Below are 15,767 nucleotides of genomic sequence, written 5' to 3' on the forward strand. Positions count from 1 at the left end.
ACGTTGATAAATAACAACTGCCTCCTCTGGTAAGCACATTGCGTTTGTCATTTGATCTCAACTCTATGAGAAAGAGGCTTAAAGAGGTCATAGAGCTAATATGTGGCAGAGTCTGGATTCAAACCCAGACAGGCTGTCTGGGCACTTTTACCATGTCACCTTACTGCCTGGTCATGCTCGTCTCCTGAGAACAGGGTGGAGTCTTATTCATCTTTGTATTCACAAAGTCCAGTGTTATGTCTTGCAGTAGGCAAACTCAGTATGTTTGTTAAATGAATAATCGGTCTATATGTTCCTCTGGTTTTGATATCAGTCAAAAGTGATAAAATATTTGGTTGGTTAACATTTCTTATATCAGTCCTCTGTGATATTTGTATAGTATATTTGTTTGGGGCTTTATTTTTTAACAGTTTTTTTGCTCAATTTTTATAAGTAGGGTTAATCATATGTCCTTACCTTCTATACTTACTTCACTGCTAAGTGTTGTTAATGGAGCAAAATATTAGAACCATAAAATTTTTTTCAGAACCCCCCCTTTCTCCCTCCAAAAAAGAAAAAGAAAGTGAAAGAAAGAAAAATAAACCCCCAATATTTTATTTATTTATATTCCTTTTTGTCCAAAACAGAAGTAAGCAAACTCTTGGAAAGCAAAATATAAAATGATAAAAGTAAGTTAAAGTAAGAAAACTGAAGTCGCTCAGTCATGTCCGACTCTTTGCGACCCTGTGGACTGTGGCCTATCAGGCTCCTCCCTCCATGGGATTTTCCAGGCAAGAGTGCTGGAGTGGATTGCCACTTCCTTCTCCAGGGGATCTTCCCAACCCAGGAATCAAACCCGGGTCTCCCGCATTGCAGGCAGACACTTTACTGTCTGAGCCACCAGGGAAGCCCGAAAATAATGTTAGGAAAATAATATGGGGCCAGAAATTATATTAGCATACAATATATATCCCCTGAAGTTCCTATGCCTGCCTTAAAGTTGGGTCACAGAGCTTTCTAGAAGAAGGAAAAGGGATAAATTTGCAGTATTCATGAGGTAAACCAAACCAGTTGCCTAAGTCCAACTATTCCTGTTGTTGATACTACGGAGAAGTTTTTCCTGTGGGTCCTCACAGAAAATTTCTATTTAATGTAATAAACAACCCTCTAAAACCATCCTTACAGTAAACACTGTGATGGATTTTATGGGCTGTTTTTTATAATGTACCTCAGTAAAGGTTGATGGCTTCTTCCCAGAACATAATGCAATAAGAGGAATTTCACACAGCACCAGGATGATGCATCCCATGCCAGCCGTGTGGTGGTCTGCCTTCACCTCAGAAAATCTCAGGCCATCCTGGGTCAGAGTTTGGGTTTCAGCCAACTCTGTGAACCTCCTGACCATTGGTTTGGGAGGGGGCTGTGCACCGTGGTGTATGTTTCTTTGGGGAGCCAATAGTTGATAGCTAATGCTTCATTCAGAGAGGATCAAGAAATGGAAGAACTGAGTATGCTTCCTCAGATAAGCTCTTAGAAACTTCTGAGCAACAGTGAATTCAGGAATATGGTTACTAAGAGGAAGAGATTCTGTTAGCCAGGTCACTACAAAGCACTTTTGTGATAGCTTTCCTTTTTTGAAAACTATGGTTTATAAGGACTTCCACTGAGAAGTTCATTTGGCAGTCCTCTTCAGAAAGAAATTAGGCATTCGTTCTAACACAGGGACAAAACAGGCAATAATATGAATTATAATTTTTCTGAAGTCAAGCAGTCAAAATAAATAAATAAAGTCAAGCAGTCAAATTTTTAAAAAAGGTATCATAAAGGAATGTTACATTTTAAAATGATAGAGCAAAATTTAAAGACATAAACATTGGATAACTTAGCCCCTAATCCTTGCTTGTCATTATTTGCAACTTAAACTAACTTTGATTTTATTTCCAGACATATGTAGTCTCTTACCTTTTAATTTACCCTGAGTATATGTTGACTGTAGGGTGCTTCTGTAGCCAGCAAAAGCTTCTAGACCTTTCTCCCTTGTTTGGTACTAAAAGGCCCTTTGACTTCTAGTGGATGGGAGTGTAGTATAGTGCCCATGGGAGTGTAATCTGCAGTCTGAAGCTATTTGGTTTAATTAAAGGGCTCCCCTGGTTTGCCCTCTCCTCCTTCTGCTTGCCTAGGAGGGCATGCTGCTCCTCATTTGTCTGGACTGCACCTCATCCAAGGCAGAAGCACATGTCCATATTAACGGTATGAAACTGGTTATCACCATCATTTTCCATTGAAAGGAATCGTTTCCTCTCAACCAAAAAAAAAAGGGTTTCCTCCCAAAAGTAATCCCCAGCCACTAGGTTAACTAAATGCTTTTATTTTAAAGTAATGGCATTTTTCTCAGCTTCTGAAATTGTCTTCAGCTATTATAAACTGCTTTGACAAGAAAGTTTCAGAAAATAAGTTTTTTCAAAACTTGCATCTCTACTAGACAAATAATCTTTTAAAATGTAATTCAAACAGAAAACATTTGTTTTTCAAAGATAGCTTTAAAGTACTTTCACCACGTTTTCAAAGATAATTATTAGAGCATTCATCCTCAACTACAAGAATTTAAAATTTTTAAAAATAGTCTTCAAGTTTCTCTACATCCTACCTTCCCTAGGACCTGCTCATGAAGCAAGGTAGGTTTAGGTGGACAAAAGAAGAAATGTGTTGAGGTTATATTAAACATGATCAAAAAGAATTAATATTTTTCCAGTGTCATGAAATAGGTCATTCAAGATTAAATTCAGTTCCTACCACCATTTTGGAATGCAACTTTAGTGATTAATATTTGAGGGAATTTGAAACTTTTCTTTCCCATTTGTAATTTTTTTAAAGCATCATTTTAGAAATACCTTGGCAATGTAATTGATGTCCCATGGTGTCTCCTTTTTAAAAATGCACAATTCTGTGCTCTTTACAATATAAGATATTTTAGTAGAGAAACAAAAAGGACTTAATTAGAAAGATCTTCATCTTAAGATTCTCCCCCTTGAAATTTCATATGCCATTTATTCAGCCATTTATTCCTACACTGGACATTGAAATCCAATTAGGGAGACAGACATTTGATAAATTAGTAAAAACTGTTATAGTAGAACTGTAGTAGAACTTTCTTGATAGCTCAGTTGGTAAAGAATTCGCCTGCAATTTGGGAGACGTGGGTTTGATTCCTGGGTTGAGAAGATCCCCTGGAGGAGGGAAAGGCTACCCACTCTAGTATTCTGGCCTGGAGAATTTCCATTCACTTAATACATTTATTGAGCATCTATCTACTATGTGCCAGGCAGTATTTTTAGTGACTGGATAAAGATCAGTAATAGAAGAGACAGATCTCTTTCTTCCTGGACATTGAAATCCAATCAGGGAAACAGACATTCAATAAACTAATAAAAATTGTTATAATAGAACTGTACTATGCAGGAGTGAATTCTAATGTTAACTATAGTAGTGTTAGTTGTTCAATCATGTCCGACTCTTTGTGACCCCATGAACTGTAGCCCACCAGGCTCCTCTGACCATGGGATTCTCTAGGCAAGCACACTGGAGTGGATTGCCATTCCCTGGACTTTACTTAATAATGTATCAAATATTGGTTCATTAACTGTAACAAATTCTCTCACTGATGCAAGATACTAATAATAAAGAAAACTGTGAGTTATGTTTGCATACAGGAACTTTGTGATATCTGCACAAATCTTTTTGATTTTCCTAAAAAATAAAGTCTCTTAATAAAAAACTTTAAATATCCATAAAAGATGATTACTTTAAAGGAAATAAATAGGATCTATTAGAAACATAGCACGAAGACATAATTTGGATTGGGGAGTAAGGAAAGACCTTTCGGAGAAGTGTTGCTTAAGCCTAGAACTGGAGAATAAATGGCAACCCACTCCAGTATTCTTGCCTGAAGAATCCCAGGGACGGAGGAGCCTGATAGGCTGCCGTCTATGGGGTCCCACGGAGTCGGACGACACAACTGAAGTGACTTAGCAGCAGCAGCAGCCGCCAGGCAAAGAAGGTACCATTTGAACTACCTTTGTAAATATCATTCTGGTTTCTTTGCTGAGTTTGGATTGGGTTTGGGGGACAAGAGGACAAAGGAGTCAAGTGAGTAGGCACTTAGAATACATCACAGGTGTTGCTACCCACTTAAAGTCCTAGAAGAGCAGAGTAACAGTAGGATGCTTGTTTTTGCTCAGCTTGTGCAAGAAACTGTTAGGTTCTCTGTGAACCGGGTGCTAGGAAGTTTAAGGGAGACTGTCAATGGCAGCAAGCGGGTGTTCCCAGATCTCAGTTCCTAAGATCTTTCCAGTGGCTCAGTGGGATTTTTAGAATGAGGAATGATCGGGTGTGTGTGTGTGTGTGTGTGTGTGTAATTGAGACCACAACCAGATGAAAATTATAAGGGGAGAAGGCTTTTAGGTACTAACTACCCAGCTGTAACAGCAAATTTTTATACAAGTATGTATAAGGTTTAATTTGCAATAGTTACCTTTCCTCCTGCTGCTGAATTGTTGGAATTTACTTTGGCTTTCTTTCTTCTGAGACTGCATATTTTTTAATTGTTGCTAAATCAACCAAGAGGACACTTAAGAAAGGTCCATTTAGGCATGGCACTGTACATCAATATTGAACTGCTTGTATCAGGGTTTTTAGGGACAGTGAATTCCCAAGGAAAAAACTTCTACTGGGTAGATGGAAATGTCGGTCAGTGATAGATTTCTATTGATTCTGGAACTGTTTTTAGTAGCATGAACGCTTAAATAGTTCAAAGTTTTATTTCCATTTAAAATTAAGCAGCTCTACAATTACATAATCCACTTTATCATTTGTAATTTTTACCTGCCTATGTATGTGCATTTGAGACTTGCAAGCTATGTTATTTTTATGCATTTCTTTTATAGTACAAAAATTGTATGTGATGGTTGTACATCATGTATAAAAAGACTCGGTAACACTTTGAAATATCTTTAGCAAATGAGCATGCATTTCATAGCACTTAGCTAATAATGGTTAATATGTCGATTTAACGCTCTATAGGCTTTTCTTTTCTTTTCTTAATTCCGGGAAACACAAACACAAGTCAAGACTCTCCCATTTGAGCAGAACTGTTGTTTGTTTTAGGGAACAGAAATGCATCATCAATGTAATTTTAAGTAGTTCAGTTATGAATATGGGATGAAGGGATAAAATGAAGTTTTCTACTCTGATGTCTCCATTAAGTAGCTCCCCTTTGTGTAAAATACTCCATGGCAAAGTTGCTTCTATTTAAAGTAGTGAGTTTGATCTTGGCTTTGATCTAAAGCTTTTGATCTTGAAAGAAGGATGGAGTAGCAATAAAGAGAGGGCAAGAGAGATTTTCTTTAGAGAAATGCGATAAAGTTAAAGGAATGGTCAAGATCAGCAAACCCGAGTGCGACCCGACTCTTCTCCCCAAGCACTCACCCCCCCAGGCTGGCTCAGCTGCTGAGGATGGAAAGAAAGCCTTTTAGGGGGTCGGCGGAAAAAAAATGAGGGTATCGTACACGTTTCTAAACCAAGTGGAAACTTTACCTCTATTTTTGAAAAGGTATTGTTCCCTTCTTAAAGTCTACTAGTCGCTTTGGCGGGGGGGAGGGGGGTCCTGAGGCCGGGCGAGTGCACCGCCGGCCGCGCTCAACGAGATCGCATTAGCTCCCGCGACGCGCCGGCGGAGCTCGGAGTTTGCCTTTCACGCGCTCGCGGTTTCTCCCCTAGGAGGTCACCTGCCTCCTCCCCGGAGTCCGGAGGGGGCACTGAAAAACGTCAACTTAATGGCGTCTAATTCATTCCCAGAGGAAACTCCATTAGGAAAGTTCCTCTCCCTCCGCGAAGGCCATCTGAACACTTGGGTTTCTGACTCGCAGAGCGAGTTCAGGCTGGAGGCGGCGGTGAGGGCGCTTCTCCAGCTAAGCCCTTTCGCCGGCCGGCGGGTAGCACTTCTGCTCCCACCGCGGCCGAGAAGCCCTTTCGCGGGTACCCCAGGTCCCGCATGGGTGGGACTGGAAAGGTAAGCGCGCGCGCCGGGGTCGACCAGCGCCAGGGAGGGCGCGGGCCCGCGCGCGGAGAAGAAAGATGTTTGCGAAGAGAACAATAAAATAGCCGGCACGCCGGCGGGGGTGGGGGCGGAGGCGACCTGCGGGGAGGGTGGCGCGGCCGCCTATACCTTTAAGGCAGGCCCCGCCCCCGCCCAGCGCCCGCCCGCCGCCCGCGCCGCCGCCCGGGCCCCGCGCCGCCCGCCGCCCGCCCTGCGCCTTAGGTGTTGCGGGCCTCTAGCGCCCGCCGCTTTCCGCCGGGCCGGCGGGGCGACGGCTCTGAGCGCGGGCTCCGGCGCCCGGCTCTCACCTTCACCTACTGCGGGCGAGGTAGGGGGTCAGCGCGCCGAGTTGGTGGGGCGCGGGGGAGGGAGGCAGGGGCGGCTCCCGGGATAAACTTGACTCTGTCCCCTTCCCCCGCAGCCGCTGCAGAGGGAGCGCCAGGCCCTGGCGGAGTGCGGGCTCGCGCAGCAAGTGAGCGCCGAGGTGAGTGCGGGCGACGCGGTCCACGCGCTCCCCTTCCTGCCTCCCCGGGCCGTGGGTCCCGCGTTGCATCCCTGGCGCGGAGCCCGAGATCGGCGGCGGCGGCGCGCGACAACGCTGGGTAAGATGGCCCTCGTCCGGGGGCTCTTGCGCGCACCGGTGCGGGGGCGGCCAAGCGGGGTAGTGACGGAGGGAGCGGCCGGGGCGAAGGTCACGGCCTCGGCTCGTCGCAGACCCGAGGGCCCGCAGCGTTGAGGCGGCCTCTGGATGCCCTAAAGGTGCCGGTGACTCCCCCAGGTGAAGCCGAGGAAGGCTGCGTCGTGAGGCCGTCGATCGTTTCTTGTCTCATGCTGAGGGGTGGCCCTGGGGACCTGTCGTCCTATGTTTAAAATGCCCTGTGGTTTTTGAACTTCAGGTCGCGAAATGGGTCCGAGTGAACCGGAGACCCCGAAAACGGAAACGAAAGGACAGAGAAGAAGTGTTTGAGAAGGTAAGGGTCCCCGAAAGAGCATTGGATGGAGTTCTTGATCAGTCTCCCCATCTGCTCCCCTCCCCCCAATACTTGATCACAACAATAGGGTAGCATTTTTTTTTTTTTACGTTTTAATTAAATTTGCAGTAAACCTTAGATTTACCTAGGTATAGTTCTATAGAAATACTGATTGATAATCCAAGTGATTATCAACGTACTTTGTTCTCAGGAAGTGAAAACGACCCAGGATGCAGATTTCTTTCATGCTCTTTAAATAGAGCATCAGGACAAAAAGCCAGTTCCATTACATTATTACATTACACCAGTAACATTTATTATGGTATATGGTATTATTATGATATAATATCTCTAAAAACCAGGGAGTGTTCTGAATAAATGACCCACAGTATAAGGTTTCTCTGTTTGATCCTGAGAGAGACCACTCACACCCATTAATTTAGACTGTAGATACTCTCAAAAATGGAGAGAGAAGATGAAAGTAGTGTATTACTTTTGAAACAGTGGAGGGATTTTGTTTACTTAAAGCAAATGAGAAATTTGTTTTTCTGTATTTAGAATTTCAGTATGCTACTTTGCAGAAGTTTGGACTACCTGTTTTCTCCTGAAATTGTATTAAGTTAAAACTTGATTTGTCATTGTAGTAAATATTATGAAATAAGGTAAGTAGTCTGTTATTTCCTGAGTGCTTTTGTTGAAAACTCTTAAAAGTGAATGTTTTTACAAACATTGCAGCAGATAGGATTTTTGTTGCTTTTACTTTAATTATTTTACTGTTTTTTGATTCTTGAAAGCACCGAGGGATTAAAATAGCAGTGTGTTGTTTTTCTGCTGCTTAGAATGTATGATGAATCATTTCTGACTCTGAAGCCAAATTCTTGCTGATAGCATTGCTGCCAACTTCTGTGATGTGTTGCCTTAGTATGGGCATTGCAGCGTCCGAGAATGTGCACAAAGCACATCATAATGAAGGTGATACCAAAGTTTCAGAGTGCATTTAAGGATACCGAGGGCAGCTTCTGAGAGAATTACAAAAAGAACTGGCCTACGAGTTTGGTCATTTGTAAGGAGACATTCAATGTGTGAAAAGCCCTTCCCTTTTTAAACAAAGAGTCATACATGTCATTTCAGTTAAACAGTAATAGAAAAAGTGGTCATTTTGAACTGGCTCGAGTTTTCTGACTGTACCTTAGCATGCTGTGGTAGGTTGTGTTGGTTTAACTTTTCATGGTCTAGGTGTTTTTAAAAATGTTTGTGAGGTGATGGATGAATGAGATCATAAAATGTCCAAAGAAGGAAAAAGAGTTACAAATTGGCTCGTTTAGTGGTTAAAAAAAATATTTTTTAGCTATTATTTTTTTTAAACCCAAAGTAAGATTATCCAAGCACACAATGTTTCATGCATAAAAGAAGGGGAAACCCTTTATGGATTACCAGGTACCATCACTACCAAAATCTGAATTTGAAGTAACCGTATCTGTGAGACCCACTGTGTCACCCGTCTGTGACCTGACCACTGCCCTCTGAGAATGAGAAGGCTAGGGACTGAGGAGTTTGCCTTCCAAGAACATTGGAGTTCTTCACTGAGGATTTCTCCTTGAGAGAGGCTATTGTGTTGGAGCTTATGGGGAGGACGTGCTTCTGACTTTTCTTAGAAATTGTGGGCAGTAGTTTTGAGAAGGACATGAAAATGAAGTGGGTTGAGATTGTCATGCCGAGCTTCCTTTCAGGGAATGAAGCTTAAAGCTGACTGGCTTTGAGGGTGGAGGTGGCGGGGAAGGGGGCAAGAAGAGGGGAGGTTTAAGAATTGTGTAAGAGAGTATTAATTATCAATGTCTCCAGTTTTCCCTTCTGGTTCTGCACAGCAGCTTAGCCCTTTGCCCACTCTTTTGCCTCTGCTCTATCTTGGAGAGAGTTTGGAGCTCACTGAGGCAAAGCATGTGATATTTTCAAGGACAGGGAGAAAGGGGGTGCGATTAGCCACCGAGAGCGCTAGAACAAGTTCTGAAAGACACAGAAGCTGTACAGCAGCTGGTAGCCAAGGTGTGATCTCTGATTGCCTGAGTGTCTATTCCAAAATATGGATCAAATTCTGTGGTATTGAATATTCAAACCTAGGTCTTAGTGTTAACCTTTTGCTGGGATTTGAACCTGTTGTTCATTTGCATCTGGGTCGTTATTTAGCGTGGAGTTATGTTTCTTAAAATGTTCACCATGCCACAGGTAGCATATTAGTTGATTTTTCTTTTTTCATGCATTTACTGTTTTTCTATAACATTAGAATTTTTCTCCTTTTATTTGTTTTATGTAACCGTAAAATAAAGAGTTTAGTTGTTTCTGTAGGTTGGACATTTAAAATCTAGCTGTCGCTTTTATTTGCCTGCTTTGTCTCGGCCCCTTGCTCTCCCTCCTGCGGCCCTTTCCTCCAAACCCTAGGTCTCTCTTTGCATCTTCAGGTCTCAGGCAGGATTCAGCCCCAGGAATGAACGTGGGGGATGACTGGTCTGTATTTAACTATGCTAGGTCAGAGCATTTCCCTCTGATTTTTACTGACTGGGGGAAAGCCATCTTCTGACCTGCCTGAGGAAGGAAAACAAAGAGCAGTGGTGCAGGGCCAGAGTCTTAAAAATGGCCATTTGGCTGGAGTTAAACATTAAAGAATGTAATTTTATAGGAATAATTATTTTCCCTCCTTAAAATCTTGAAAGTGCCAAGTGGTGGGCATAACCTGGTATAGCTTGAAATACTAGTCGAGGTTTTCAGTGAACTTAGAAGGAGAAGCAAAACAAACTTATCCTGTGCTCAACTGTGGGTTAAAATAATGAATAAGGAAATAAAGTAAGCTGACTGAGTGAGAGGTGCCCCTGCAAAAGTGCTCTCAGATGCTCTCCTGGCCGGCACTGCCGTGTCGCGTCATTCCCACCCCCCCACCAGGTAGCTCTGCTGTCTTTCTGTGCCCCCTAACAGGTTTTCATTTCTTGTCTTCTGAAAATGAGGCTTTTTTTGTCTGCGTTTTCTCCTATGTTCTCTGACATTTGTTTCCATTTTATTTTATCTTTAGGTTTTAGCTCTTTTTTCCACTGGTGTAACTTAATTTCTTTACGTTTTTGTTTATTTGTTTTCTTAATTTTCAGTTTAAAAACTCACCTCTCTTTTGCTTTTAGTCCTCAGGTATTTTTCTCCTTACATTCTGATATTCTTCCTTTTTCACTATTTCAAGTTCCTTTTATTTAGTTTGAATAATTTATGCAACAGAAAGGCAAGGGGATGTGAACAACTATACAAAAAACAATTAGGATGAATGGATAAGCCTGCTCTGCAAAGGACTGGTTTATGGTGATACCAACAGTGAATTTGTACAGTGTATATTTTTAAAAATAATGTTAATAGATTTTACTAAGTGACTATTGGTTTTGAAAGAACACACATTTTTTTCCTGCTTTTATCTTTAACTGATTCAAAGATAAATGCCAATTATCCATTGTATTCAAAGATTAAGGACTAATACAAAGTTCTTATAAATATATACGTGTAAAATAATATAATGTTTTTGATACTTCTTTTATCAGTATTTCAGGGATTAGGATATACTGTAGAATAATAATTTATGAAATCATATATTTGAAGAAAATACCTGAATGGTGTTAATGATTTTTTTTTTTTAAGAGAAGGAAGATTCCAATTTTCATATTTGAAGGAAGCATGCTTCCTACTTTATACACATCTGATAACAGAGGGAACAAATTTTAAGATACTCATTTCTGGTTATGATGTCAGAAGTATTCACCGGTGTGCATACTTTCAAAACATTGGAAATTCAACAGTACTAAGCTTTGCTGTTATTATTAACAAGCACTCCTTCCTGTGAGTTTGTTTCCAAGTAAGAGTCCTGGCGAGGGTGAGATGGGTCTCTGTTACGAGTAGTCATGAGAAACACTAGGTACAAATGGTTTCCAACAAAAGCACCTGTAAGGTTACCTGAATTATTCTTTGCTGCTAGAACCTGAAAAATAATACCCTTGAGCATAAAATTGTTTAAATTTTAGTGAAATTTTCCTTGAAATATCGAGTGAAACATGAAAGTCTAGGAAGATGGTTGTGAAATTGGACTTATAATATTCAGTGGCCATTTTAGTAGGAGGCAAAATGATAAATTCGATTTTCTGAGTCCTTCAGAGAAAAATACTGGACTTATTTTGTTTGTGACACTAAATTCTGGAGCATTTTCACTCTGCTTTTGTTTCGCTTGTTCTTTCCACACGCTTGATTCTGAAGTCCTTGATAGACTTGATAATAATTCACAGAACATTTTTTAAATCCAACTTGGTTTAGGCATTTTGCCACTTTTATTGGTCCTTTTAAAATTTTACACATTCTAGGAGAATGTTTTTATTACAGTTCTGATACTGAAATATTCAACATGATAAAGGTAGGTACAAATTTTAAACTAATAAAGTCCTTTACTGCTATTTGTCTTTTGTGACCAAGATCTGTTTTCTATTTGGTTTATGATTTCTGGAAAACAGTATTTAAGACTAATAAAAATTATCTGATTCTTTCTTGGATCTGTAACAGCAGATGGCAACTGTGTTAGGCTTGACTCTGGAGCTCTTAGGATACAGAGCTTGGCAGAATGGAGCCAGATGAATTTAGGGAGTGCTGAACCGAAGGGTCTTCTTTTCTTTATAGGAACTACTCAGATTTAGCAAAATGGTAGGTGCGGCAGCCAGTCTTGTGTAATTGAGTCAGCCTTCTTGCTGAGTGGTTTCCCAGACATTGGTGCCCTTTCCTTTTTTCAAAAATGCTCTTGCCCTGTGAGAATTCATAACCAGTCTACATATATATAGCTGTAATCTCTTACAATAGCTTCATTGATACTTGATCTCGTAGAAAAGCTTTATGGATTCGAATGAGTCACAGCTCTGGAGGCACCAGCGCCCTCCCTCACGCCCTCCCTATCAGTGAGTGCCTTTGTGTCCTGCGCTGTTCTGATTGTGCCTTTGGGTGACAACTTACTTGAGCGATGGGGGGAGGCAGAATAATTTATTAAAAATAATTACAAAGAAACCAAACAAAAGGGTAATTACAACGCTGTTAATATGCAGTTTATTATATTGCTGAAGTATTTCAGACTCAGTCTTTTTTGTGGGTCTCCCTTTTTTTATCTGTAAATCCCTAGAAATCCCTACGTAGTTTACAAAATTTTCTGTACCTAGGTCTCAGATCAGACCTGGTTTCACAGGATCTTGGTTGTTTTTCTTTTTACCCCTTGGCAGGATCGAGATAGAATTGCTGATAGAATGTGTTTTTGATAGCCTCACGAAGGAATTCTGACCTGTATAATTTTGTATCATTACATTTTCATCTATTTCATAGATTCTTTTTTAAGACTCTGCAGTTCTTTAAAAAAAAAAATGTAAGAATTCCAAGTGTACTGAAATTCCTTCCCATTTTCAGCTGACATGATAGGAAAAATTTAAAGTATTGTTATTCATTTACCCTCACGCACTTATTCACATATTTTAAAAAGAACCTTTGAATGGAACTATTAATGTAATAATAGCTGACACTTGTCATGTGTCAAGCACTCTTTTAAGTGCTTTACATGTATCAGCTCATGTAAATGTACCATTAAAGTAGTGTCACAAAATAGCAATATGATATGAGGATGTTGTAGACTGTGTCAAGCACTCTGTGAAGGTAGATGAATTATAAACAAGTCGAATAATTGCTGTAGAAGAGAATGCTTTGGGCAAGATTTTAAAGTTCTTTTTAACCCAGGCTATTGACAGTCCTAGACCACCAACATTTAAAGCATACGTTTCAAAGTTAGGAAAATCTCAACCAGCATGTATTTTGAAAACACTTGAAAGTGTGCAGATAATTACCCTGGTGTTGATTTTAGCAGATTTGATGCCAGCAGCCATCAACTCGTATACGCCGTGAGAGATGAAAGCCATTTTAATATAAAACATAAGAGTTTGGCTAGAAAAGGAAGGCGGGCAGGGAAAAATTTCGTGACTTTAGTTTTATAGGGAGCATTAGTTACATTCCTGTGACAGAATGCTTTACTTGGCAGTCATTGCTCATGTTAGGCGTTTTAGCGAGCTGCTGTTTGTGCCTGGTATCATATGGCACTAATGAGACGCATTGTTCTAGTAGCACCTACTCATGTCAGTGCAGTTTAGGGCCTGTCATTATTTCCATTAATCTTCTATTTTAGGAAGTTGACACTGGCCTGTGTCTTTAAGTCTAGCCAACGTATATTTCATTTATATTTTTGGGTCTCTGCACAAAGGAAAAATGACACTCAAGCATTGTGTTTTCAGTGCTTAGAAAAGGACCTAATTATATACACCCTCGGCAAATATTGGTTGAATCAACTAGATGCATGAATCTCACTAATGGTACCTTTATATAAAGTCTTACCTGGCTTCTGCATTAAGAAATTTTAATGACAGAGTTTTTCATTAAAGCATGCTTGGTAGATCTTTACTATAAGTTGTGGGTCATCTTTTTCGTCTTTTCTATAAAAAGCTCAAAGCCAGGAAGACTGACACTGACTCCAACTCTGCCTCCTACATATGTGCTCCGTAAGTTTGTCGCTTGAGCTTTGCTTTTATCTGAAAATCCTTGTATTTTGGCCAGTTAAGCCAATTTGTATTAATTATAAAATTAATATTTTCCGTTTTATGGTACATTTTTTTCTTTTGTCCTTTTTTTGGTATTTTGGAAGGCTTGTGTTTTTGTTCTAATGGTTACTTTCACATGATAACATTTTTGCCTCTTGTTCACTTTTGTTTGCTCGTGTATTGATTTCTCTGCAATATTTCCTGCAATATTTAATATCTAAAATTAGATATTAACCTTTTCTCACCACTCTCCTCTTTGTTTTCCATCCTGTGACTTGAAGTGTTTTCTCTTTCAGTTTCCAGATAAATACCTGTAACAGTCAACAAACTAATGTATTTTTCATATAATTTTCCCATCCCCTTGACCCTTTATGATAGCTGTACTAGACCTACAATGTCAGAGCATGTAGCCATTACATATTATACTGTATCCTTTATAAAATCACTTAGCTTTAATTCTGCAAGTAAGTCTATATTTAATGCTCATCATCTACCCTTATATTGATCTTTAGTCTTGGTTTTTTGAAGCTAGTTCTGTAGTGGATTTCTCAGGAAGAGCTTGGGGCAGCAGTATTTCCTGAGCTCTTGTATGTTTATAAGTTTATACGCTTTGTACATGAAGGTCAGTTCAACTAAACATAAAATCCTTGGCTCATATTTTCTTTAAGTATCTTGAATATGTCCCTCCATTGTCTTGCATAAAGTCTGACACTAGCCTCATTTCTTTTCATCAGAGTGACCTGCTTTTTCTCCTGGATGCCCAGATATTTTTTTTTAATTCCAAAAAATCATTATTTAATATATCTCATTATGGGTCCATTTTCCCAACTGTCAATCGCTTTTGAGCTTTACTTTCTTCATCTGTAGAATGAGAATAATGACAACTGTTTTTGCTTGCTCAGAGAGTGGATTTGAAGACTGAATAAGATACTGTATGTAAAGTGCTTTAAATTTATTTTACTTCTTACTCTTTAAAGCCCCTTGTTGTCAGGAACTTTAAAATTTTAGAGTATTTCATTTTGTAGTCAGTTGGATTCCAGTTGGCTTTATATTTGTGAGAAATCTAAGTGGATACTCCGAAGTCTACTTTGTGTATATGGCAATAAAGAAGCTCACTCTGATTCACTGGGGCAGAACTACTGGCCTAAAAGCACGGTTACTTTTTGCAAACACCTCTTTAGAAATTCCATCTCCATCGTATTCCTCTCATATGTTAGCTTCCCACAAAAAACTCTGGGTTTTTGTCATTTTCATTTATATGTGCATAAAACAACACAGAAGGAAAAAAGGACTATTCTTCAGAGAGCTGAAAACCTTAAATGAATCTAATCAGTCAGCATATTTTCTTAGATTTGTTGTATATAAGGCCTTGTGTAAGATGCTGCTGGAAAATACCAAAGAAATAAGAGATGTCATTTCTGGCCATGGGAGATAAAACACACAACATATCAAAGATCACTTACAAAATAGCATGTGATAAATCCAAACCAGTGTAGCACAAACCAAGGACATGAGTATGTATATGTTGCATTTTACCTGAGGCTACCCTGGACTAAGGGTTTCCATTCCTGGGCCTTGTTTTGATAAAGCAACCCTTTACACATGCAGGCTGGAAGTTATGGTGGGAAATTGGGTAATTGAATTAACTGAATCCATTCTAATGCTTTTACCTGATTTGTAAGCACAGATAGGGGTTTGATTGACATACATGTAAATAGTGTTAGTGTCTTTATTTGAATATGTGATTTTAAAAAATATATGCATCCATGTTCTGAAAGTAAGGCTGGAACCCATCATAGAAATTCTGCTGACACTTAGGAATCAGAATGATTTGGAAACTCAAGGCTAGAAATGCAATACTGTCTCTGATTCTGTGTAATACATTCCTTATTAAATTCTATATTTACTTAAACAAGTTATTTACTAACTAACTTCATTGCATATCCACAACATGCAAAACCCTTAGTAAGGAGTAGGGAGCGCAGAGGAATGGAAAACAGTCCTCAGAGATTTTACTGTTGAGATGTAAAAAACTGGAAAGAAAGCAAAATTGAATCAAACTCATTTCAGAGGTAACATCAGGTATATATA

General features: G+C 39.8%; 1 protein-coding gene across 11 annotated transcripts in view; it reads left to right on the forward strand.

Moving 5' to 3' along the window:
• The window catches only part of AOPEP (aminopeptidase O (putative)), a 423,192-nt gene that overhangs the window by 336,240 nt on the left and 71,185 nt on the right, over nt 1–15,767 (forward strand). For 8 of the 11 annotated variants that reach the window (XM_025281992.3, XM_044940256.2, XM_044940257.2 and 5 more), the window contains 2 exons: nt 6,495–6,557; nt 6,970–7,044. In XM_025281992.3, the coding sequence (XP_025137777.3) occupies nt 6,495–6,557; nt 6,970–7,044 (138 nt within the window). Of the gene's footprint in view, nt 1–6,494; nt 6,676–6,969; nt 7,045–15,767 lie in introns of all 11 variants that reach the window. The other 3 variants (XM_044940261.2, XM_044940260.2, XM_045165115.1) reach the window with 1 other exon arrangement.

Source organism: Bubalus bubalis, chromosome 3 (assembly GCF_019923935.1).
Source record: "Bubalus bubalis isolate 160015118507 breed Murrah chromosome 3, NDDB_SH_1, whole genome shotgun sequence".
NCBI classification, from domain to species: Eukaryota; Metazoa; Chordata; class Mammalia; order Artiodactyla; family Bovidae; genus Bubalus; species Bubalus bubalis.